A 23,211-nucleotide genomic window follows, 5' to 3' on the forward strand; every position below is an offset into this window, starting at 1 on the left:
CAATAATCTCCTAAGCTGTCCTTCTGGAAGCTCTGGCATGACCAATGTTAATTCTCAAGTATTTACCCAAATCATTACAGAACCGAATGTTAGAGACCCTTGAGAGAACCTTATTCCTCCTCTCCGACACTCTCTTGGAACATTGGGCCTTCGACTTATAAAGATTTACCTTCAGACCTGACGCTCTAGAAAACAAGTCTTGGAAATGCATAACCTCTATTGCTGAGCTTTCGATGCTTTACAAAAAAGCAAGAGGTCATCTACAAATATCAAATGAGAGAATCGATGTCCATTTAATTTCTAGAAACCGCTATCGGGTTCCACGAACCATGGAAAACTCTGAGAGATAAAGCAGGCAAGCATTTCCATACAAAGTATAAATAGGTATGGAGAAATGGGATCTCCTTGCTCAACCCTCTCTTTGGATTGAAATTTTGGAGCATGTTCCCATTTCGCGAAACTGGCAGCAAAGAAAAAGTCAAACAATTTAATATAAGATTAAGGGTAGCCTTTGGAAACCCAAATCGGACCAAAGTAGCTTTCAAAAAATGCCAGTCTACCATGTCATAAGCTTTTTCCAAGTCAATTTTGAACACCATGGTCCCTTTTCGAGATTTAGTGTTCCTCATGAAGTGCATAATCTCCTGAGTAATGATAATATTTTTTGTGGTTCATCTTCCTGGAATGAACCCACCTTGCAAAGGACCAATGATCTCCAACAGAAAAGTTTTGAACTTGTTAACTAGAACCTTTGTAACAATTTTATAAATTACATTAGATAAGCTAATAGGAAGAAATTCTCGTAAGGAAGAGGGAACTTCCACTTTAGGAATTAGAACAATGAGAGTATAAAAAATAGCCGCATTCATTGGCTCACCCTCAAAGGCTCGCTTGACCAGTCCACACACATCATTTCTAAGAGAGTCCTAAAACTCTTTGTGAAAAATTGCTTGAAATCCATCTGGCCTTAGGGCTTTAAACAAATTCATGGTCATCACAGCTCTTTTAAACTCTTCAGACATTACTGGTTCCACTAGCTTTTGACGAGCCTTAGTACTAAGAGATGGGTAGGAAAAAGGCCCCATGGTGTCCAAGTCAATATCCTCCCTTTTAGAAAAGAATTTTTTAAAGAAAGAATTTGTCGCCGTTTCTAAAGTCAAAGTCTCCATGGCCCAAGATCCATCCTCCAAAAACAACTCATGAATCTTGTTTCTCTTTCGGCTGATAACTGTTTGCAGATGAAAAATTTTTGTATTTCTGTCTCCACATCTCACCCATTGTTCTCTAGATTTTTGGTACCACGATATCTCTTCTTGAAGAAGGACAGAATTCAGTTCCTGATGCAAAATTTGCTCTTTGATCCTAAGTTGTTGATCCTCCCGACTATCCAGAGTAATCTGAACGTCATTCAAAAGCCTCTCTAGCTCCCTTTTCTTAACAAAAATGTTGCCAAAAATCTTTTTATTGAAACTAGTTGCATCTTTCTGAGCCCCCAATAAACATTTGACCACATTTAGAGCTCCCTTATTCCAAACTGTATGAACAACATTTTTAAAAAGAAGATGAGTCATCCATGCAGCCTGGAATCTGAACAGACAATGGGCCTTGGTAGCCCTCTCTGCCATCTTGCACCTAGTGAACAACGGACAATGATCAGAGTGAAGAAGCGCCAAAACCTCAGTATAAGCCTCCGGAAATATTAGTCGCTAGTCCTGGTTGATGAGTGCTCTATCAAATTTCTTAGCCACATGCACCCCACCTCTCACCTTCTTGTACCAAGTGAATCTTCTCCCAATAGCCTCATATCAAACAGCCGACAATCCTCCAAGATTTCTGCAAATTGTTCTGCTCTAGCAAGACTAAACTGTCCCCCTCTAACTTCACTCTGTAATAGAACATCATTAAAGCTCCCTAACACGATCCAAGGTCCATGGATCATATTAGCAATTCTTGTCAAGTCACCCCACAGTTCTTTATGCTGATGTATATGCGGGTTAGCATACACCGCACTGCAGTAACTAAAAGTATTGCCTATAGTGATTTCAAAACTGATACATTGATCAATTACATCCAACACTCTCACAGAAATATTTAAATTAGAACATAGAATCCAGACACCCCTACTAAGACATTAACCTCAACAACACCAACACCCTGTTATTCCAAAAAGATTTCATCCTCTCAAAAAGAATATGTGTTTCAAACAAAATAAAAAAATAGGGTGAAATTTATTCACTAACTCTTACTATGAACCCGACCAATTTATTAGAGGCCCCTCTAATATTCCAAAATAAAAAGCTTAAATCTAAATAATCTATAAAATAATTGTACTGTAAAAAGGACCAACCTCAGCCGAAGTCCCCTGACGAGATGATAAAGATCCACCATCATATCTCCTTGAGACTTGCTTGTCCTTACCCGGTTGTTGTCCGATTTGTCTATGTACCTCCACTGGCTACCTTTCAAATTCGCTGATTTGCTGTTTGATGACATCACTAAGGCAGTTCGAAGTCGACAGCAAATTCTGCAAAGAAGGGTGCAACCTCTTGTGTCTATTTTTTATAATGGCAGTGAAAGTCGACACTGCAACGAAGACAACTTTGTCTCTTCACCCCTTACTGTTTGAAAGATGCTGTGCGTGCTTGAGAGGAAGAAAGAGATCTACCAACCGACCTGGTCTTCACCCCTGATCCGACTCCTCTCATACGCGGCCCAAAATTACGGTTCTGGCCAAATTTCTAATTTAAATGCAATGACATTTTGTCTTTAGAGGTTTGTTGGGCTTTATTTAATTGGCCCAATTATCTTTTCCTTTTATTACTGACTTTGGTCCAATCAGCCTCATCTCTCAAATGTCGATATTCCACTTCCTTCCCATGCAACACGTTACAGCCAATTCCTCCCCAATTTTTGCAACTATCATTGAATCTTTGGGATTGCATCCAAATTCAAACTGATCCTAATTTATGTACCATTCATTCATTCGTTACTTATGTATCATATATATGTATTATTACCTTAGCTTATACTTTATAGCATCAAATTACCTCCAAGCTCACTTGGAATAGAGAATATTTTATTTTATTTGTTTATTTATTAATTTTAACTCAGCCAGCACTGATATATATAAAAGATGGTGAATAGTTTACTCAGTATCATAAATCGTCTTGGATGTAATTATTAATTATCTTACAATCCTAGAACATTATCACCCATACTTTGTTACATGTTAACAATCAATCTTTAAAAGCATAAAAATAAGAGTGTATGTGACTGCATTCAAGGTTACTAATCAACTGCTTCTTTCACTATATATTAGTATACATAATTAAATAATGGTTTGTAGCATACAAATTGGACAATGAAAACTTGTCCTTTAAAAGAGAAAGACTTTTGGGTTAGAAAGGAGCACAATTAAAGTATTTTCCACTAAGAATTTGTGAAGCGACATAATTATTTGCAGCATCAGTGTAATGAATACCATCCCAGCTTACGTAGTCATCCATATTAGAGCAAGGCAATCCCATCATTATGCTTCCATTGTTCAACATCTTTGCTAAACCACAACTAACTTCAACATTCAGTTTTCCTCCACTTCCACAACAACTCTTTATTGGTTCCCTAAACCCTGCAAATAAATATATGCACAAAAATAAATTACCTTAGCTTTTATTAATTACTAAAGCCCTATATTTGCAGTTGAATTTGACGCATTTTAAGTCAATAAAAAATAAATTATTATTTGTGACTATGAAAATTTTAAATCATAAAAAGAACTTGATATTTATAAAAAAAAATGGGTTAGTTTAAGGGCAGTTTTATCAAATTAATTCAATTTTAATTTTGATGAATATATAGTAAATTGACCTTTAAATTTTTTATAAAAATATTATGTATACACTAAAAATCAGCACTAAATTAACTAGTATATATTGTGTATAAATATATATATTATTTACATATTTTATAATATATATTTTATATTTTTAATATGTATTATATTTAGATTTATTTAATTAGTGATTGATTTTTAGCATACACATAATACATAATACAATGGTTTATTCGATAATCTATAGAATATTGCTATGAAGAAAGAGATACTAACCAAGTTTAGAATAGTTTGTAATGAGGTTTAATTTTATAGCAAAGATATCAACATGTGTCACGGTTGCGTTGGGATATTGGAGCTGGAATTTGTCGCAAAGATTACGGAGTTGTAGGTTGAATGTGGTAGCAGCTTCGTTATATGAAATAACGCATCCATGTTTGTCAAGCTTTGAAGGATCACTTTCAAATTTGGCAACATTCACAGCCAAACATCCAAGTGGACCCGTGTTGTATATCCAAAAATTTCTAGCACCATTTTCATACAGTTTCTGTATCAAGCAAACAAAGAACAATAATTTAATATATTTGATTAAATTAATATCAAATTATTTTAATTACTAATTTCACATGACTATAAATACATATTAGTTTCTAGTAGATATTGTTTGAGACAAACCGTTATTGCAGCTTCAAATAATCCAATGATGTTTGGAATTGAAGCAAGAACTTGATCCAATGTTTTGTTGCTTTTAAATGCTAGAAAAAGATCGTTTTGACCAATGTCAATCATGTACAGCCCCTTTTTGAAAGCATCCTCATTTGGTAAGTACTTCTTGAGTTTCTTATCTAAATCATAATTAAATATGAATAAATGCATCAAATAATTAAATAGTAAATTCATTAGTTGTGCAAATGGTTGATGAAAACAAGTACCTTTAGAAACTAATTGAAGAGCTCGAGCTTTGAATAGAAGGAATTGAGAGACTTGAGTCTCTAAATTCAAGGGGGTAACATTTATATCAGTGGGTTTAAGGATAGTTGAACCTGCTGCTGCAAAATTGCAGCCCTTACTGAAATTTGGCAAACCTAGTGAATATAGATATGGATTGAGGGTTGGCAACCCTATCTTTTTCACTGTAAACAACAATAAAAGGAAAACAAATAACTATTATTAGTAAAACAAACTCTGAGTACAGTTTAGAATAATTTGTTTACATAATATATACAAAATATTTGATTACAAAAAAAATTAATTAAAAATAATTAAAATTTAATTTATTTAATATTTATTAATTTTAACAATTTAATAAATATTAAATAAGACAACTTCTAATTATATATATTCTATGACAATATGCTAGAAAACAAAAAAAATGAAAGACAATATATAACAGATTCAGACATTTTAAATAACTTTTATTGCATGATTTTGACAAAACTCAACATTAAATTTAAAATATAAATCATCTGGATTATGGATACAAAGAACGAACTCAAAGTCATAAATGTATATAAAGAAGCGAATTCTGTAATAAAGATGAATTCAATAACTATAATAACTAAATTGTTTACTATTCATCTTAATTGTTGACTATAAATAGATAATAGATTCTTAATTGGTTTTTTTTCTGCATGCAGCCACTAAAAAGTTTATACCATTAAATCGGTAATGTTAGGGAGACAAAAATAAAACTATCAGAACTTGTCTTTTTTAATATTTATTAATTATTTCAATAATTAATTAATACTAAATAAAGTAAGTTAGGACTATTTTTGATTAATTTTTTTAGTTACTAAACATTTTTTTAAAAATATTAGTGATATCTTATTCCGTAATGTTAAATAGACAAAAAATAATTAAAATTTATTTTATTTAGTATTCATTAATTATTATAATAATTAATAAATATTAAATAAAATAAGTTATGATTGTTTTTGGCTAATTTTCTTTTAGTTACCAAATATTTCTGTTTCATGTTGATGTCAATTTGAAAAAAGGTTTTAAGTTGGCATAAACAATTAGATAGAATTCAATTAGCAATCAATAAAAATTTTAAATTGTATAAATGTGCTTAATGGAGAGAGAGAGTGTTGTGTTTGTTATTTGATTTTAAAAAAAAAAAAAAGCGGTTCTGCTACGTTACCAACAACATATCTTCCAACTTCTGCCAACTCTTATTTATAATTGTGTTTCATGAAAGTGTGTTCGTGGATGTGTCTAATAAAAATGTTTTTTTTATAACTGTGTTTAATAGAAGTGTCTTTATAGATATATTTTCTGAATGTATCTCTTTATATATGTATTTAAAATATATTAATTACTAGACACATCTACGAACACACTTTCATGAAACACAAATATAAATAAGAGTTGGCAGAAGTTGGCGGATAATATGTTGGTACCCTATATTTTTCCAAAAAAAAATAGACATTTTAGTAAAAGTATCTTAACTTTATTTTTTGACATTTATATGATTTGTTTTAATTATTTGCACTGAAATTATTTTCATCAACACAAGAAAGCAAAAAATAAAAAAGAAAAATCTCACCATTATTCAATTTTCATGCCTATAACTTATCGAAGTAACTATTATGATTATAGTAATTAATAGTAGTAATGTAAGTTTTAAATAGATATGAAGAAAATGTTAATTACTCAGAAAGTCAAGAATGAGACCGCCATTACTCCATCTTCCAGAAACTTTGAAGTTTCCTTTTGGAGCGGGCGGAAATTGCATGCCCATCAAAGTTGCTTGTCCACCTGTATCCGAATTCGAGTCACCGAAATTAAAAACTGATGGGTACCTCAACTTTGCTGAATTCACCACACCCAAACACAATATGAGAAATAACAAAACTTGGAAAGCCACAACATTATTATTCTTGGAAATCATCATCTTCTGTAGCTGAGACAATTCTTAAATGCAATATGCCTATCGATTTTTTTGGTTGTATTTATAAAATGTAATGTACATAACAAACCAACCCCACAATTAGCCATAAAGGGATAGATGCTGATTAATTTAACTACTTGCTTTTGTAAAACTGCTATTATTATGTATATAACAAATGTAACCAGCACATATAGTTAATTAAGTTGCATTGGTATGCTTCACATGCAACTAATTAATTCAGAAGAATTAGTTATTTAATTCTGTTGTTGGTTACAAGTTGCAACAAGAACCTACACAATATTACAAACATTGAGAACTAAAGTAAATTATAATTTGTTTTTTTTAATGTATTTATTTTTTTATTTTGTATTCTTTAATTGTTATTGAAATATGTATAATTTTAAATAATATAAACACATAATTATAAATATTACATACAAAAAATTATGAATACTAAGTTTAATAAAATAATGGTGTTATTGTATGTTTCAATGTTCATTTTGGGACCTAGGCAAATTTTGACATAAGAGAGTTATTTCGCTGCTCTTCCAAATGGATTCAGCTTGTGAATAGTTTGGGACCTAAGCTTGAGAGTTGTTTCCTCAATGACCACAAAAATGATGAAGAAGGCCAAGGTGGTGATCACGATTCAAATGCAGATCTTGTAGATGTTCTACTAAAATTTATGGATGATGCTAATGGTATCAATCAAGATATTTGCTTAACTGAGGGCAACATCAAGGCCATAATCCTTATAATTTTGTTGCATTGGAAGATAATAATCCTGCTGCTTAATTGTTCGTTGACTTAGATGAATAATGCTTAGTTGCATGAACTTCCTTTACAACATTATATTTTCTTTAATATTTTAATGTGTAGATAGAATTAAGAATTTAGTTTTGAGAATAAAGGAGTTTCTTACATGTATTTAATTATAAATATTATTATGTCAGTAAAAGCTAAGTAATTTTTTTTACAATCATTGTACGAACGATTATATATAAAAAAACATATATAATTAAATGGCTACTGTATATAATTATTTATATTATTAATAATAAAAATTAAATTCTGTATAGTATATATGTTTGGTATTCGATTTGTTTAACGACTTGGTTTGATGCTTGTATGGCAGGATGAAAAGATTTGTTTCTCAGATGATGTGTAGCCGGATGGATTCAAATTCATAGATATCAGAATGCTCATTCTCATTGTATTGTAAACTAAGAAAACAGAATTGTTGTGTATTTGCATAAGAATGGGAAAACAAATATATGAAAGCAATGACTTACAGGCATTAATTAGTATTTCAGTACAGTAACTTATTTGGGATTCTAAGAAAGAAAGGGGGAAAAAATACATAGCAAGATTCACTCAACAATTTGAAAGAGAAAACCCATCACAAGTTAGAACAACAAATAGTTCATCAATAGAAGAAAAGGAATCGAGTAACAGAGAAAAAAGAAAGTGTCTATTTGTGGATGTGTCTTTGAAGTATCTATTAAATTTATAATCATTAATTTAATTTAATGATAATAAATTATCACGATTTAACACTTGATGCTCTCAATTTTTACTCCAACTGGTTGATCATCATGATTCATGACTTACCATAGATATTGATGATTTGTGCAATAAATGTAAACTGCTTATAAATTTGAATTTGAATTCTCTATCTAAATTTTAAATTTTCATTTTAAAAAGTAAAATGTGATTTCTCATTTTTAAATAATTTTTTCATATTTTTTTTTGTTCTATCTATAAAGTAACTAATAAAAAATCACATTTTATTCTCTAGGTAAAATTTAAAATTTAGAGAATTTAAATCCTATAAATTCTATCTACTCTCTCGGTGTTTATACTTTGACAAATTCTTTAATGCCTATAAGTGTGATGCCGAAGTTACCTTTTAAAGTAAGTTTTAAATATTTAAAAATTATTTATTTTTATATTTTTTAAATTGAATATTAATATTTATTCTTTTTTAGTAAATTAGGCAATTTCTATAGACACCCAAACAAGCACCATATACTTTATATCATCAAAACGTAGGAGACAGCAACTAACACAGTACCCCATATATGCCTTATACGTACATACGGTCCCACGGGATCATTAAGCTACAAAACAGAGTTTATATACGACTAACTCAAGCTAACTTACTCAAGTTAACTTCTAACTCTAGCTATTAATAAAACTTAACCCGAATTAAATAACGAACTTCCAAGTTCCAACTACTCATCAACTACTTGAACCAGCTGGCAGCGGCATAGCACCTGAATTAATTATGCTTAGTTGTACTTGTATCCGCCACACATATCACAGCAAACTAATTTACTTTTGATCTGTATATAAATAGTTCCTCTCCTTCTATATGCTGCACTGAATACGCAAAAAGCACATAATAATGATTCTCCAGAAATCATCATCATCTATGGTGTTTAAAGTGAGGAGGAACCCAGCGGAGCTAGTGCCACCTGCTGGACCCACCCCCCATGAGCTCAAACTTCTCTCCGATATTGATGACCAAAAGGGTCTTCGTCACCACCTTCCATTGGTGCAATTCTTTCCTTACAACCCTTCAATGGCAGGGAAAGACCCTGCCCATGTAATCAGGGAAGCGTTGTCCAAAGCACTTGTGTTCTATTATCCACTTGCTGGGAGGCTTAGGGAAGGTCCTAAGGACAAACTTATGGTGGATTGCACCGGTGAAGGTGTATTGTTCATCCAAGCTGAAGCAGATGTTACACTTGACCATTTTGGTGTTGATCTTCTTCCTCCATTCCCTTGCTTTCATGAGCTCCTCTATGATGTTCCATTTTCTAATGATGGAATTATTAACTCTCCGCTCCTCCTTATGCAGGTTGAATTCCCATATATACTTTTTCATATATCATAAATTCATAATTTTGTATATGAGATAGTAATTGTATATGTTACAAAAAATATATATTTGCATTCTTTTTAAGGAGAGTTCTACTGTGACATTAATTTTGATTATTAAGGATGATATAAATTTGACATACAAGTAAAATACTAACACATAACAAAAAAATTGAATTTAAAATTAAAATGATTCTCTCTCTTATAATTTTTTATGATTATTTTTATCAAAATAATTTTTTATAATTATAAAAAATAATTTCAAAAAATAAGACTGAAATTTTTTTTAATTATATTTATAATTATTATTTTAATTTTTAAAAAATAGCTTTTTATAATTATTTTTACTAAAATGAATTTTTTATAATTATTTTTATTTTTTAATTATTTATTATTATTATTTTTAATAATTTTTAAAAATAACACCAAAATTATTTTCTTAATTATTATTATTATTATTTTTATCAAAATAATTTTTTATAATGATTTTTTTGTAATTTCAAAAAACTAATACCAAAATGATATTCTTTCTCTTGGTGTTAGTTTAAAAATAATATAAAAAATATAAGAGAGAGAATATCATTTTGGTGTTAGTTTCTTAAAATTACAAAAAATAATTATAAAAAATTTGTTTTGGTAAAAATAATAATAAAAAAATTATAAAAAATTATTTTTTGAAAATCAAATAATTAAAAATAATTAAAATGATTATAAAAAACCATTTTAGTAAAAATAATTATAAAAATAATTATAAGAAATTATTTTTAAGAATAATAAAATAATAATTATAAATATAATTAAAAAATTATTTTGATAAAAATAATCATATAAAATTATAAGAGAGTAAAAATCATTTTGGTCTAAATTTAATTTTTTTGTCCTATGTGTTATTATTTTATTTTTGGGTAAAATTTATACTATTCTTAGTCACTAAAATTAATATCACCACAGAAACTCTCCTCTTTTTAATTTTTTCTAGATCTTATTAATCACCTTTAGTATTATAAGTTAAAAGTAGAAAATGAAAAAGAAGATGTGATATATATAACATTTCTCTATATTTATTTATCTATTTATAATATATTAAGAAAAAAAATTAAGAATGAGTAGAATTTATTAATTTTTTGCTAATATTTTTAGTTATTAGTCCAATTTTTTTTAATTTAGTTTAACAATCTAACAACATATTTTTAAATATTACAGATAATTATTAGCCAAAATTAATACATTTAGCATTTTTTAACAGAGTTTAAAATAATTTTCTAAGTTTTAAAGTATTCTTAATCTTCTAATATTTTAGTATTATGTTATGTGAGCTTAAATAACTAATTAATATAATTTATTTATTATTTATCTAATTGAATTATTTTTAAATTTTTATTTTAAACTAAATTAATTTTTAATATTTTTGCTTTTATTATTTTTTATGTGTCTCAGCTCGTTATTATAACTTATAATTCTTTTTTATTTTATTTTCTTCTCATCACCTTTATGACATTTATTTTTTTAGATTATTCTATAGTTTTTATATTTTTTTAATCTTTACTTTCATATAGGATATTATATACTTTTAATATTAATATTATTTTTTAATAGATATAAACATAATACATTTTCTTTTTTAATATACACTCCTTCTTATGTTTACTATACAGAATTATAACTTAGATTTTTTCTTATTTTTCTTCTTACTATTCTTATGGCATTTATTTTTTCTTAAATGACTCTATCATTTTTATATTTTCTTACTCTTTACTTTTATATAGAATACTATATGATTTCAATGTTAATGTTATTTCTCTTTTAATAGATATAAATTGAGTAATAAAATATAATTTATCCTCTTCTTTTATACTCATTCTTTTTTATGTTTATTATATAAAATAATATTCACTTTACACCTCTTTTTTTATCTCTTCTTTTCATATGATATCATACATCTTACTCATTTTTCTCTATTTTTACTAATATTTTGCACAATTATTTAAAAAATTTGGTTGACAATCACAACTTTTTTTTTAGTTTGATAAATATTAGTATTAAGTAATAAATTCTTAAAACACTAGACTTATATAATTTTTTTTAGTTTTTTCATTTCTAGTCTAATTGTATTATTCATTAGTTATATCATCTATATATCATTTTTTTTTTCTTTCAATAATTTGTATTTTTTAATATCATTTAATTATAATATTATTAAAAATATATGATATTATTGAGTCATAAAAAATAAAATTAAAAAATTAAATATTAATTTTAACTATATACCTTATAGTTTACGATTTCTTTTTATTTTTTATTTTTAGTCTAATTATATTTGTTAGTTATATCATTTATATATATCTCTTCTTTTCTCTATCAATAATTTATATTTTTTAATATTATTTAGTTATAATATTATTAAAAATATATGATAATATCGTGAGTCGTGAAAAATAAAATTAAAAAATTAAATATTATATTCAAACTTAGCTTGTATTTCATATAAAAGTTTCGTATTTGTATTATAATATTTAAATATAATTTAAAAAAGAAAAAAACAGTGACTAATTAATAGAACAAAAATAAAGACAATAATATAAAATCAAATAAATAAATTCGAATTAAGTATTTTTGTAATTTTATTTAAAGTCTAATTTATGTGTATAATTTTTAATTTTATAATTATTAACTTTTAAATTAATTTATATATTTTATAAACTTTATATCTATCTTATTCCCACGTAAGACGTGAGTTTAAATATGTTAATATATTAAAAGAGAATCTAAGATAATTTCACAAATCATTCTTAGACATTTGATTTTATTCTATGTTATCATATAAAAAAATTTTTTAGATGACATAATTTTTTATTTTTATATTATGCCATAAAATTTTTATTATATTTTTATATCTTATAATAATCTACCTTTAAATAATGTCATATGATTTTTTTAATATTATTTTTTAATAGCTATAATAATTGAGTTATATAATTTGTTTCATTATCTCATATAAATTTACTACTTCTCATCTTTTATTATTCTTTATTATACAAATAGTGTTTAATTTAACCTTAACTTTTTATATTCTCTTACTTTTTATTTTTATATAGATTACACCGTTACTTTTAATGTTAATATTTATTCTTTTTAATAGGTATAAATTTAATTAAAATTTATTTTTTTCTCTCCTTTTATACTCATCACTCCTTCTTACATGTATTATAAAATCAACATTCACGTTATATATTTCTTTTATTTTCTCTTACATAATCTCAAACCTCTTTATTTTTTTCCCTCTCCACTACTCTCACTAATTTTTTATATATACGATTAAAATTTGGTTGATCATCGTAATTTTTATTTTATTTTGTTTAATTTACTAAACATATATATTAAGGTAGCATTTATCTTTAGAGATTAAAATTTGAATTAAAAAACTAAAACTCAGTATTATGTTTGGTGGTCAAAGATTAGAATTAAAATTTTAATTTCGAGACACAAAGTTTCAATCTCTTCATACCTCCTGAAAATAGAAACACGAAGGATTCAAATTTCTGACAACAGTGACTAAAATTTTAACAATATTTTCTTTAATAACTAAAGGTATTTTAGTAAATCTTCTTATTTCATCTCCATATTTATCTTGAATCAAACAAGATACTGAGACATAACTCATCAATTCTATACATTTTATATCAAACTAATACTAAGACTTAATTTAGTCTCAGTCTTTCAAGTTTTGTCTTTCAATCTCAGTCTCTCTCCCCGTCTAAATAACTTAGTAACTGTATGATTGTATTCATTAACTTTTCTATTTTTTGTGTAATTGTATTCATTAATTATATAATGTTTTTATCGCCTATATATCATTTCTGTTTTCTTTCAACAATTTATATTTTTTAATATTATTTAGTTGTGATAATATTATTGAAAATATATATTATCATAATTTATAGAAAATAATATTAAAAAATAAATATTATTTTTAATTTAATTATCAAACATTAAGCTTCGTACTTTAATTTTATCTAATAGTTTTATATTATATTATAATATTTAAATATAACTTAAAAAATAAAAAATAATAAACAAAAATAACTATTTAAAAGATAAAGATAAAATATAATTATATAAAGTAAGATGAATAAACTTCAATTGGATATTTTTACTACTTATAATCTAATTTATGTATAATTTTATTAATTTTATAATTATTAAATTTTCAATTAATTTTTATTATTTTAGATTGTAATTTATCAACAACTATTATAAAATTTAAATCAATTTTGATATGTCACTAAATAATTTTTTAATTAATTAAATTTAATATATATCATTACTCAATTGAATAACAAAATAACAGTTTATTAACTATATTATATATTTTGCTTGGTGATTTTTTCTAGTTAACTCTGTTATAAGAAGTTAGTTACCTTCTATCACATATTTAATTATTATTGGAGGAATTAAATTGAGTTAGAAAAAATCAAATAAGTTAACTATGATAAAATAAAAAATATTTCAAAAAAAATTACAAGACTTTTTGAAAAACTTTAAATTTTATAATTTGTTCTCTTTTTCCAAACCACCAAATTTTTTAATCCGTTCAAGCAAAGAAAAAAGTTTAAAAACAAAGGATTACAAAAATTAAAAAAGGAACGTAGTATGGTCATAGATCAGAAGGAAATTATGTCATTAAGAAATTAAATATTTTGGTTCAAGCATAAAATCTCTGTTATATAATTCTACAAAGAATTAATTTTTTTCTTGCTTCTGCAATAATTATTTTATATATATCCAAGCTAAAGAAGTTGAACATAGTCATTAATTTCCCACATTTTATATGAAATCACGCCAACTATAGTTCCACTTTTGAAAAAAATTTTTGGCGTTTTTTTTTTCAACTTTTACTTTGGTTTTGGGGCAATAACAGATTTAGCAGGAATGGGGTGGTTTGGAAAAATGAAAAGAATTACAAAATAAAATTGTTTATAAAGACTTTATAATTTGTAAAAAATAGTTTCTGTAGTACAATTAATTTATTTTCGTTTTTAAATTAAATTTAATTAAAGAAATAGTTAATATTAATTATAATGATTTAATTCAATTCTTCGATAACAATCAAACATGTTAGAGAATAATTAACCCTTTATTTATGAGAAGATTGACTAAAAAATATTTTTTTTATATTTTTTATTGAATAATATTAAATCATATATAAATTACTAAATAAATATATTATATAATATTTTTTAAAATTTAATTTTTAAGTTTAACATTAACCTATCTATTATTTAATTTATCTGTAAATAATATATCATTTTAAATATATATTATATAGTATAATTAATTTAACTTTTTATTCATTGCGCAAGTCTTAATCTAATTATATATTAACGGATTGGCAGGTGACACGTCTCAAATGTGGCGGCTTCATCTTTGCTATACGTGTGAATCACAGACTGTGTGATGGATGTGGAATTGGTCAGTTGATAAAGGGCATATCAGAAATAGCCCAAGGTGCAGCAAAGCCTTCAATTATCCCAGTGTGGTGTAGGGAGCTTCTTTGTGCAAGGGACCCACCAAGAGTCACATTCATCCACCATGAATACAAACAACTACCACTTCACAACAAAACTGTCTCCACAAAACCCTCCCAAGCTTCCTTCTTCTTTGGCCCCAACGAGATTGATGCATTGCGCTGCCTCCTCCCTCGTCATCTTGCTCAATCTTCCACCACTTTCGAAGTTCTCACTGCATGCATATGGCGCTGTCATACAGCTGCACTGCAATGGCAAAACCCTAACCAAGAGGTTCGCTTGCTTTGCACAGTGAATGCACGTTTTGAACCTTGCAGGTTAAAATAATAATTACATCTGCATACAGCACACTCCTCTTTGATTTGAACAAGGATAATTATTAAAAGAATAGTAATTTTTAATTGATTCTCTTCTCCTTTAATAGGTTTAGTCCTCCACTGCCTGAAGGGTATTACGGCAACGCTTTTGTGCTTCCTACGGCAGTTTCCACTGTGGAGACGCTATGCGGAAAACCCTTGAACTATGCATTGGAGTTGGTGAAGAAAGCAAAGAAAGAAGCATCTGAGGAATATGTGCACTCCACTGCAGATCTAATGGCTACTAATGGAAGGCCTGCATTTTCCATGACAGGATCCTTTATAGTGTCAGACATCACAAAATGTGGGTTTGGAGATGTGGATTATGGATGGGGTAAACCTTTGTATTCTGGATTAGTTAGAGCCGGTATAGATGATATTTCTGGTGTGAGCTACTATGTTCCATATACTAACTCTAAAGAAGAGCATGGTAGAGTTGTTTTAATTTGCCTGCCATCTGAAGAAGCCATCAAAAGATTTGGAAAAGAGCTTAACGGAATACTTCAGATCAAGGATGAAGAGAAACCTATCTAGTCAATATCATCGAAAAAAATATAGATAATTTATATTGAAAGTTTCAATGTTGGGCTATTGTGCGCCTCTCTTGACTTATATGGGACGACTCTATTTCTACAAACAAGAATGGAGGTAGGAGACAAGTAGAGATAGGGGTGGTAATATACACCCTTCTTGAGAGTGGGGTGTGGGTAGAATTTTTGTGCGGATCGAAAAGAGTATGGGTTATGCTTCAATTCTATTCGATCAAATCGCATTATATATATATATATATATATATATATATATATATATATATATATATATATACTTATACAAAAATATATTTTAAGTAGATGTTAAATCAAAGATTTTTTACTAAATACAAAAGATCTTTAGTCATTAAAAAAAATCATTAATTGATAATTTAATATTTTTTTATATAAAAGTTAATTCAATTTTAAATTATCATCAAATTATATAATAATGTTGCATCTTTTTTGTAATCTGCAGATAAAATCGAATATCTGCAGATTAAGAACGGGTAGAATTAGAATTAAAATATTCTCAATTTTAAATAGAGTAGAATTGAGTTTATATAAAAATTTCAATTTACGAGTAAAATTAAGGTTGATTCTAAATCTTATCTATTCTATCCATTGCCATTTCTAAATAGAGACTTACATATGCAGTATTGAGTACTACTAAGTACTAACTAAAAAACTAATACTCTCTAATACTCCCTAAACCTCTTTCTAAAAACTCGGGTACGATAAGAATTTATAACAAATCGAATAGTGTGAGTTAGCATAACAGTAATCAAACAGCAACCACATGTCGCATATGCAACAACGGCACATCCCACTTTTCATTCCTCCATACTTATACCTATGCGCTCTATCTCTCTCATACACATCTCTTTCACTCGAATCTCACCCACACACTCATTTATTCTCTTCTCTTCTCTTCTTCTTCCTCTCCGGAAGCATAAAGAAAAATTTCATCTTCAGCCATTGTTACAAAAAACTAAAATGCCTAGAAGATTCAAAATAAAAGATATTAATCATTATAAATTTTACATTTTTTTTCCAAAGATAATAGGTTATATTTCATTAATTATTAAAAAATAAAATACAAAGATGTCCAAAAGCAGGACAGCATAATAAAAGGTGGGAATTTCCCAAAAACACTACACTGAAGGTATTCATCCAACGGTGCGTGGTCGAAAAACGAAGAAAAATCTTAAAGAAGAAATAATGATAAATCAAATTGAATGCATCTAAGAGCTTGGCTCATGGAGATGACGACTTAAACTGGGAGTTCTTTGGATTTTACGGAGCAACTTGACAGAGCTTGCTAGAATGGCAGACGGCATAGAAGTAGAACCTTCAAAAATCAACTGGTTGCGAGCTTTCCAGCAGTTCCAGCAAATAATGACAAGCAATTGAGGATTACGGTCAGCATTCTTCAACGGGTTAAGTATCTCTGTTGATGCAGTCCACCATGTCCAAAAGTCGTTAGAACTCTGAGGGGGAAGACAGTCACGAAGATAACTCTGAGACCATACGTCTTTAATTCTAGAGCAATCGATCAAACAATGAGTGACTGTTTCCGTTGCTTCATGACAGAAAGGGCATATTGGTGATGCGGTGATGAATCTGAGCAAGCACCGGAAGTCGGCCATGGAGAGCTTTCCAGATAAATAGCTTAATTTTATGAGGCAAGTTCAACTTCCATAGATCAATCCACGGCTTTTTCTGTTGCATATAATTAGGGCAAAGCTCCAGAGGCGGATGGTAAAATAAATAGCCAATTCTATAACCTGAAGCTGTATCATATTGCTTGGATTTGTTCAAATTCCATTGCAATTTGTCCCTACTCTGCTGAATTTTAACTGACAAAATCCTGTTTGCAACGTCTTGGGGAAATAGTTCTTGAATGAGATTCTGATTCCAATTTCTATCTTCAGTAATTAGATCTTTAACTCTTGGAAACAACTCAAAAATAGCCTGTCTATTTGGCATGTCAGAAATCATTAAAGGATATGGAGGAGGCAGCCAAGGATCCTCAAAGGTTCGGATATCCTCACCAGTACCCACAGCCCAATTAAGACCTTTTTCAACAATCTTTCGGCCTTCCAGTATGCTCCTCCATCCCCAAGAAGGTAAGACTCCAATTTCTGCCGTTATAGCATTACTATTGCTAAAGTATTTACCTCTTAAGATTTTGGATAATAAGAAAGTAGGCTGTGTTACAAGTCGCCAAAACTGTTTGCCTAAAAGCGCCAGATTTTGGATTCTGAGATCTTTAAATCCAAGGCCTCCTTCTTTTCGTGAGCAAGTCATAGTGTCCCAGCTAATCCAAGCCATCCTCCTTTCAGAACCTTTTTGTCCCCACCAGAACTGAGAAAGTAGAGAGTGAATTTTCGAAATTAAACCATCAGGCAACTTGAAGCAAGACAATGTATAAATAGGAATAGCTTCTCCCACTGCCTTAAGCAATACGTGTCTACCACCTGACGAAAGAAGATTGCGCTTCCACCCTTGGATTCTTTTCCGAACATTTTCTTTAATCATACTAAAAGAAGCCTTTTTCGATTTAGAGAATGTAGAAGGCAAACCAAGGTATTTATCCTGAGCCCCAATATGATTAATATTCACAGAGTTAGCCAGTAGTGTACGAGTAGTGGACGGAGTGTTGTGGCTAAAGAATACAGCAGATTTATTAAGATTTACCCTCTGGCCACTGATGCTTTCATAAGAATTCAATAAATGCAGGATATTTGAACATGCTTCAGGATTAGCCTTATAGAATAAAATGGAATCATCAGCAAACAGGAGGTGGTTGACCTTGGGACATCGCCTATGTATCTGAAGACCCTGAATTAGTCTGTTTTGTTCTGCCTTGTGTAGTAAGAAGGAGAGACCTTCTGCACAAAAAAGAAAAAGATAGGGGGATAGAGGATCTCCTTGTCGAATACCTCTATTTGGTTTGAAGAAACCATAAGGTTGTCCTTCCACAATAATAGAATAAGAAACAGTTGTCACTAATTCTCGAATCCACATGATCCATCGAGAGTCAAAACCAAACTTCTCCAATATAAACCAAAGAAAGTGCCATTCCACCCTATCATATGCCTTACTCATATCTAATTTTAGCGCCATTTCATTTTCGAAACCCCTTTTTTTGTTCTTCAAGTAATGCATACACTCGTGAGCAATTAGGATATTATCAGAGATTAATCTGCCTTTAATAAAAGCACTTTGCGTAGGGCTAATTAGTCTATTCATCATACTCTGAAGCCTATGTACAAATACTTTGGAGATAATCTTGTAAAAGACTGAAGATAGGCTTATTGGTCTTACCTGAGTCATATCTTTAGCATCAGAAATCTTGGGAATAAGACAGATCTGAGTGTGGTTAAAACCCTTCAAGATTCTGCCCCCAGAAAAGAAGCTCTTAACTGCTCGAAACACATCACCACTAAGTATGTTCCAGAAGCTTTGAAAAAATTTTGTTGTCATACCATCATTTCTTGGGGCACTTTGAGGATGAATGCTAAATGTTGCGCATTTCACTTCCTCAATAGTCACTGGTCTTTGAAGCCTACGGTTCATGTGAGCTGTAACCTTAGGTTCAAAATCAGTAAACAGAGGTTCAGGGTTCTCATGACAAGTGGAGGAAAAGATGTCCTTGAAATAAGATTCAGCCACAGAAGCAATACCAGCATTTGAAGTAGCCACTTCACCATCATTGCCAGTTAGTTGCCAAATTCTATTCCTTCGGGTTCGATTTCTAAATTTCTGATGGAAGAAAGCTGTATTCTAATCACCATATTTGAGCCATTTGACTCTAGACTTATCTTTCCAATAAGATTCCTCATTTTGCAATGCTTTTTCAAGTTTGTCCTCTATTTCTGAAATGATGTCGCCTCCATGAATTCCTGCTAAACGAAGTTCCTCTAATTCCGACTGTAGTAAATCAATCTCCACCTTCGAATTAGATCTGTGTTCTTGCTGCCATTTGACAATCTTATGCCGACAACGCTTTATTTTTTGAGCTAGGATATACATGGCTGAACCATCAATCTGTTCATGCCAAACCTCTCTAACAATCTGCCGTATTTCATCATTGGAACACCATCTTTCTTGGAATTTGAATCGGCGTTTAGATCTCTCAGTTCTCGGATTAGAGTCTAGGATAAGAGGGGCATGATCCGAGCCTGATTCTGACAGTCTAAGAACCGTTGCATTGGGATAGAGTTGCTGCCAATCAACTCCTACCAGGAATCGGTCCAGTCTTTCCTGTATCAACTCATCACCCCTTCGTTTATTTGACCAAGTGAATGGTCTTCCGACCATACCAATATCAATCAGGGAATTATCATCAATAAAACTATTAAAGGTTTCAATAGAAGAAGGAGATTTAGCACCCCCACCTTCTTTCTCCAATTGATTAGAAATGGCATTAAAATTCCCCATTAACACAATCTTACCATCGAACTGTTGGGTGACTGAAGTTAATTAAGCAAATTGAGCCATTCTATGTTGATCATTTGAACTGAGATAAACACCTAGAACACCATAGGGATCATTAAAACCAGCTGTCAGAACTGATGCCGCAATAAAAAATCTACCATGCTGTAAAATCTGAACAGTGCAACCATCCCTCCATGCCATTGCCAAACCCCCTGATAATCCATCCGGATCTACAATAAACCATTCCTTGAAACCACAAGATCTTAGTTTTCCTTCAACTTGTCGAGATTGATTTTTTGTTTCACAGATAAAACCAACCTCGGGGAGTAGGATTTGCAAATCCCTTTAAGATTGTGGATTGTCAGGGGTCTCCCCAAACCCCGACAATTCCACGAGAGCAGTTTCATATTTCTTTGGGTGCCACTTGAAGGCTGGCACCCTCCACCGTCATAGCAATTATATGAGGGTTCTGAGTCTCTGATTTGTTGTTCATGGTATAGAGAAAATCAGAATTGGTATTCAATGATTCCAAAGAGACATAAGATATATGGAATGAATGAATTAGAAAATGGAATGAATTAAAAGAGCAATGAATTGGGAGAGAAAACGAAAATTAGGGAGCTAAGTGAAAAAGAAATTAAAGAAAAAATAAAAAATAGAAGAAGATGGAAAAGAGTTTGACGAAGAAAAGACAAAGAAAGGTGTAACCATGGAGGTGGCGCAGTGAAACCCTAACAGAGCGTCGGGCACTAGATGAGAAGTACGTACTCCCACTTCTTAATTTATAAATTTTACATTATTATTAATTATTTCTGTCATTTTAATTATATAAGTTATTATTTTTAATTTTTTAATTTAATAAAAATAATAATGATAATATTATTAAATTAATGTTGTCTATAATAATTAAGTGATAGCTAACATAGCTTAATATATATTAGAACAATTAATTATGCTATGTATATATTAAAATTAGTCATTATAAAATTAACTATCAGTATAAAATACATATTAGAATATAAATATACATTAAAAATAAATTAAACTATAGATATATTTATACACAAATATATTAGTAATTGATTTTAGTAGTTGAGTTTGATGTACAAATAGTATTTTTATAAAAAAAATCCAAGTTATGTTAGTGTATTTAATAATAGTTATTAGAATTATAATTTTAGATATATTTAAGTATTATTAGTAATTATTGTTGTCAGATATATATAAAATATAGTATATATATAATTAACATATTTATTATAATTAAATTTTTAAAGTTTTGGATATAATTAATTATTGTTAGATATGTTAGCCGTACGTATTAATGAATGAATTTAGTGTTAATAAATTAATTAATATAATTAATTTATTAATATTAGATTTATTGTTAATTTAATAAATTATTTATTTTTATTAATAAATTAGATTTTTTTAAATTTTTGGATATATAAATAATAAGTTATTTTAAGTGATTAATTATTATATTATAATAATATCAATTATATTAGCCTTGTATGTATGTTAATAATAGAATAAAAGTGGAAGTTTTACTGTTAATAATAATTTAGGGTTATTAAAAAATTATAATTAATTATGATATTATTTTATTATTCGGATAATAAATGGTAATTTGTTAAATTTAATTAAATTATGTTAGCGATAACAAATAATTATATTTTACCGTTATAAATTGTGATAAAATAATTAAATATAATTTAATTAATGGAAATTTGAATTATTTAATTAGTGTTTCATAAATAATTTTGGTTGATGTAATATTTGATTATGTTTTATAGGATTTACGAATATTAACGTGTAACCATCTATTTTCACTATACATTCTATTGTGAAAGAATATTTACGGCAAACTAATTTTTATCAAGTTTTTAAATTGGAATAATTCAATGTCAGTCGACAATGATAAACACTCTAATTAAGAGATGACACCTGGATAAATATACTTTTTAGTTAGTGAGTGTGATGTAATATTAGAAGATGTGGTTATAATTTTTAGTCTTTTTAATGAATAGTCTTTTTGTGACAATAACTATAAATAGTTATGATGCTTTAAAAGTTAAATACTTGCACCAATTTGAGATTAGATCTAGAAAGATAGATTGTAAAAAAATATTCATAAAGTTAACATAGCTTCACAATATGAAAAATGGTTTAGATTTGATTGATGAAATTGTTACTCAAATGATTTAGATACAGCTTAAAATCATTTGAAGAATGGGCTACCAAAGAAGAACTTCTTGGTTGTACTAGATGTTGCATGGAGTAGTAATCGTGTGCGTTGGGAAATTTGTCCAACCCCTTTTGAATATTAACGGATTTGTAGTGAAACTTATTAGGGGTGTTTAAATTTAGATCGATCTAAATTAAATCGTTCATTCAATTCAATTTAAACCGAAAATTGATTAAAATCGTATTAATTTAGATTTGATTGGATTCTATTTTTTGCAAACTGCTGGATTGGATCGGATTTTGAATCTACTTTTCATAACCGATTCAATCCAATCCAAACCGCACAATGTACTATAATATTATTATTTTATTATTATATTTACAATTATACTTATAACATATTCAATTTGTTATATATTTTTCTATTATTCATGTATTATTATTATTTAATAAATATTTTATGTTCAAAATGTTATTTATTTATTTATTTTAATTAACCTATGATTTTATTTCTATTGTTATGTTATCGTTGACTTTTTAAGATATTGTTAAGACTTGATAT

At 28.6% G+C, this 23,211-nt stretch overlaps 3 protein-coding genes across 3 annotated transcripts; 1 reads left to right on the forward strand and 2 right to left on the reverse strand.

Annotated features, from left to right (window-relative positions):
* Positions 1-926: 926 nt before the first annotated feature.
* On the reverse strand, positions 927-2,493 carry LOC114924365 (uncharacterized). Its single transcript, XM_029288758.1, has 3 exons — positions 2,348-2,493; positions 1,767-2,048; positions 927-1,632 (listed from the first exon to the last, which is right to left on the reverse strand). Exons 1-3 carry the CDS (start codon positions 2,491-2,493, stop codon positions 927-929), a joined length of 1,134 nt encoding a protein of 377 aa, XP_029144591.1.
* Positions 2,494-3,398: 905 nt separating this feature from the next.
* Positions 3,399-6,728, reverse strand: LOC112705379 (GDSL esterase/lipase At1g54790-like). The gene is made up of 5 exons (XM_025756214.1): positions 6,488-6,728; positions 4,765-4,965; positions 4,508-4,677; positions 4,109-4,379; positions 3,399-3,628 (listed from the first exon to the last, which is right to left on the reverse strand). Exons 1-5 carry the CDS (start codon positions 6,726-6,728, stop codon positions 3,399-3,401), a joined length of 1,113 nt encoding a protein of 370 aa, XP_025611999.1.
* A 2,376-nt stretch (positions 6,729-9,104) lies between these two features.
* On the forward strand, positions 9,105-16,421 carry LOC112708447 (13-hydroxylupanine O-tigloyltransferase-like). The gene is made up of 3 exons (XM_025760599.3): positions 9,105-9,588; positions 15,002-15,450; positions 15,558-16,421. The coding sequence occupies exons 1-3, from the start codon at positions 9,133-9,135 to the stop codon at positions 16,021-16,023; spliced, it is 1,371 nt and encodes a 456-aa protein (XP_025616384.2). The 5' UTR covers positions 9,105-9,132; the 3' UTR covers positions 16,024-16,421.
* Positions 16,422-23,211: the final 6,790 nt, after the last annotated feature.

This window comes from Arachis hypogaea, chromosome 8 (genome assembly GCF_003086295.3).
Source record: "Arachis hypogaea cultivar Tifrunner chromosome 8, arahy.Tifrunner.gnm2.J5K5, whole genome shotgun sequence".
Classification (NCBI taxonomy): Eukaryota; Viridiplantae; Streptophyta; class Magnoliopsida; order Fabales; family Fabaceae; genus Arachis; species Arachis hypogaea.

Excerpts from the sequence above, each read along its gene's own strand:
- LOC112705379 (XM_025756214.1), bottom strand. The coding sequence starts at position 6,728 with ATGATGATTTCCAAGAATAATAATGTTGTGGCTTTCCAAGTTTTGTTA. Across the intron at positions 4,678-4,764 it reads TCTTCAATTAGTTTCTAAAG|ATAAGAAACTCAAGAAGTAC; the intron begins GTACTTGTTTTC and ends ATTATGATTTAG. Across the intron at positions 3,629-4,108 it reads TACAAACTATTCTAAACTTG|GGTTTAGGGAACCAATAAAG; the intron begins GTTAGTATCTCT and ends ATTTATTTGCAG.
- LOC114924365 (XM_029288758.1), bottom strand. The coding sequence starts at position 2,493 with ATGTCATCAAACAGCAAATCAGCGAATTTGAAAGGTAGCCAGTGGAGG. Across the intron at positions 2,049-2,347 it reads GTCAGGGGACTTCGGCTGAG|TTTTGAAATCACTATAGGCA; the intron begins GTTGGTCCTTTT and ends TCAATGTATCAG. Across the intron at positions 1,633-1,766 it reads GATTCACTTGGTACAAGAAG|GTGCAAGATGGCAGAGAGGG; the intron begins GTGAGAGGTGGG and ends GTTGTTCACTAG.
- LOC112708447 (XM_025760599.3), top strand. The coding sequence starts at position 9,133 with ATGATTCTCCAGAAATCATCATCATCTATGGTGTTTAAAGTGAGGAGG. Across the intron at positions 9,589-15,001 it reads CTCCGCTCCTCCTTATGCAG|GTGACACGTCTCAAATGTGG; the intron begins GTTGAATTCCCA and ends ACGGATTGGCAG. Across the intron at positions 15,451-15,557 it reads GCACGTTTTGAACCTTGCAG|GTTTAGTCCTCCACTGCCTG; the intron begins GTTAAAATAATA and ends CTCCTTTAATAG.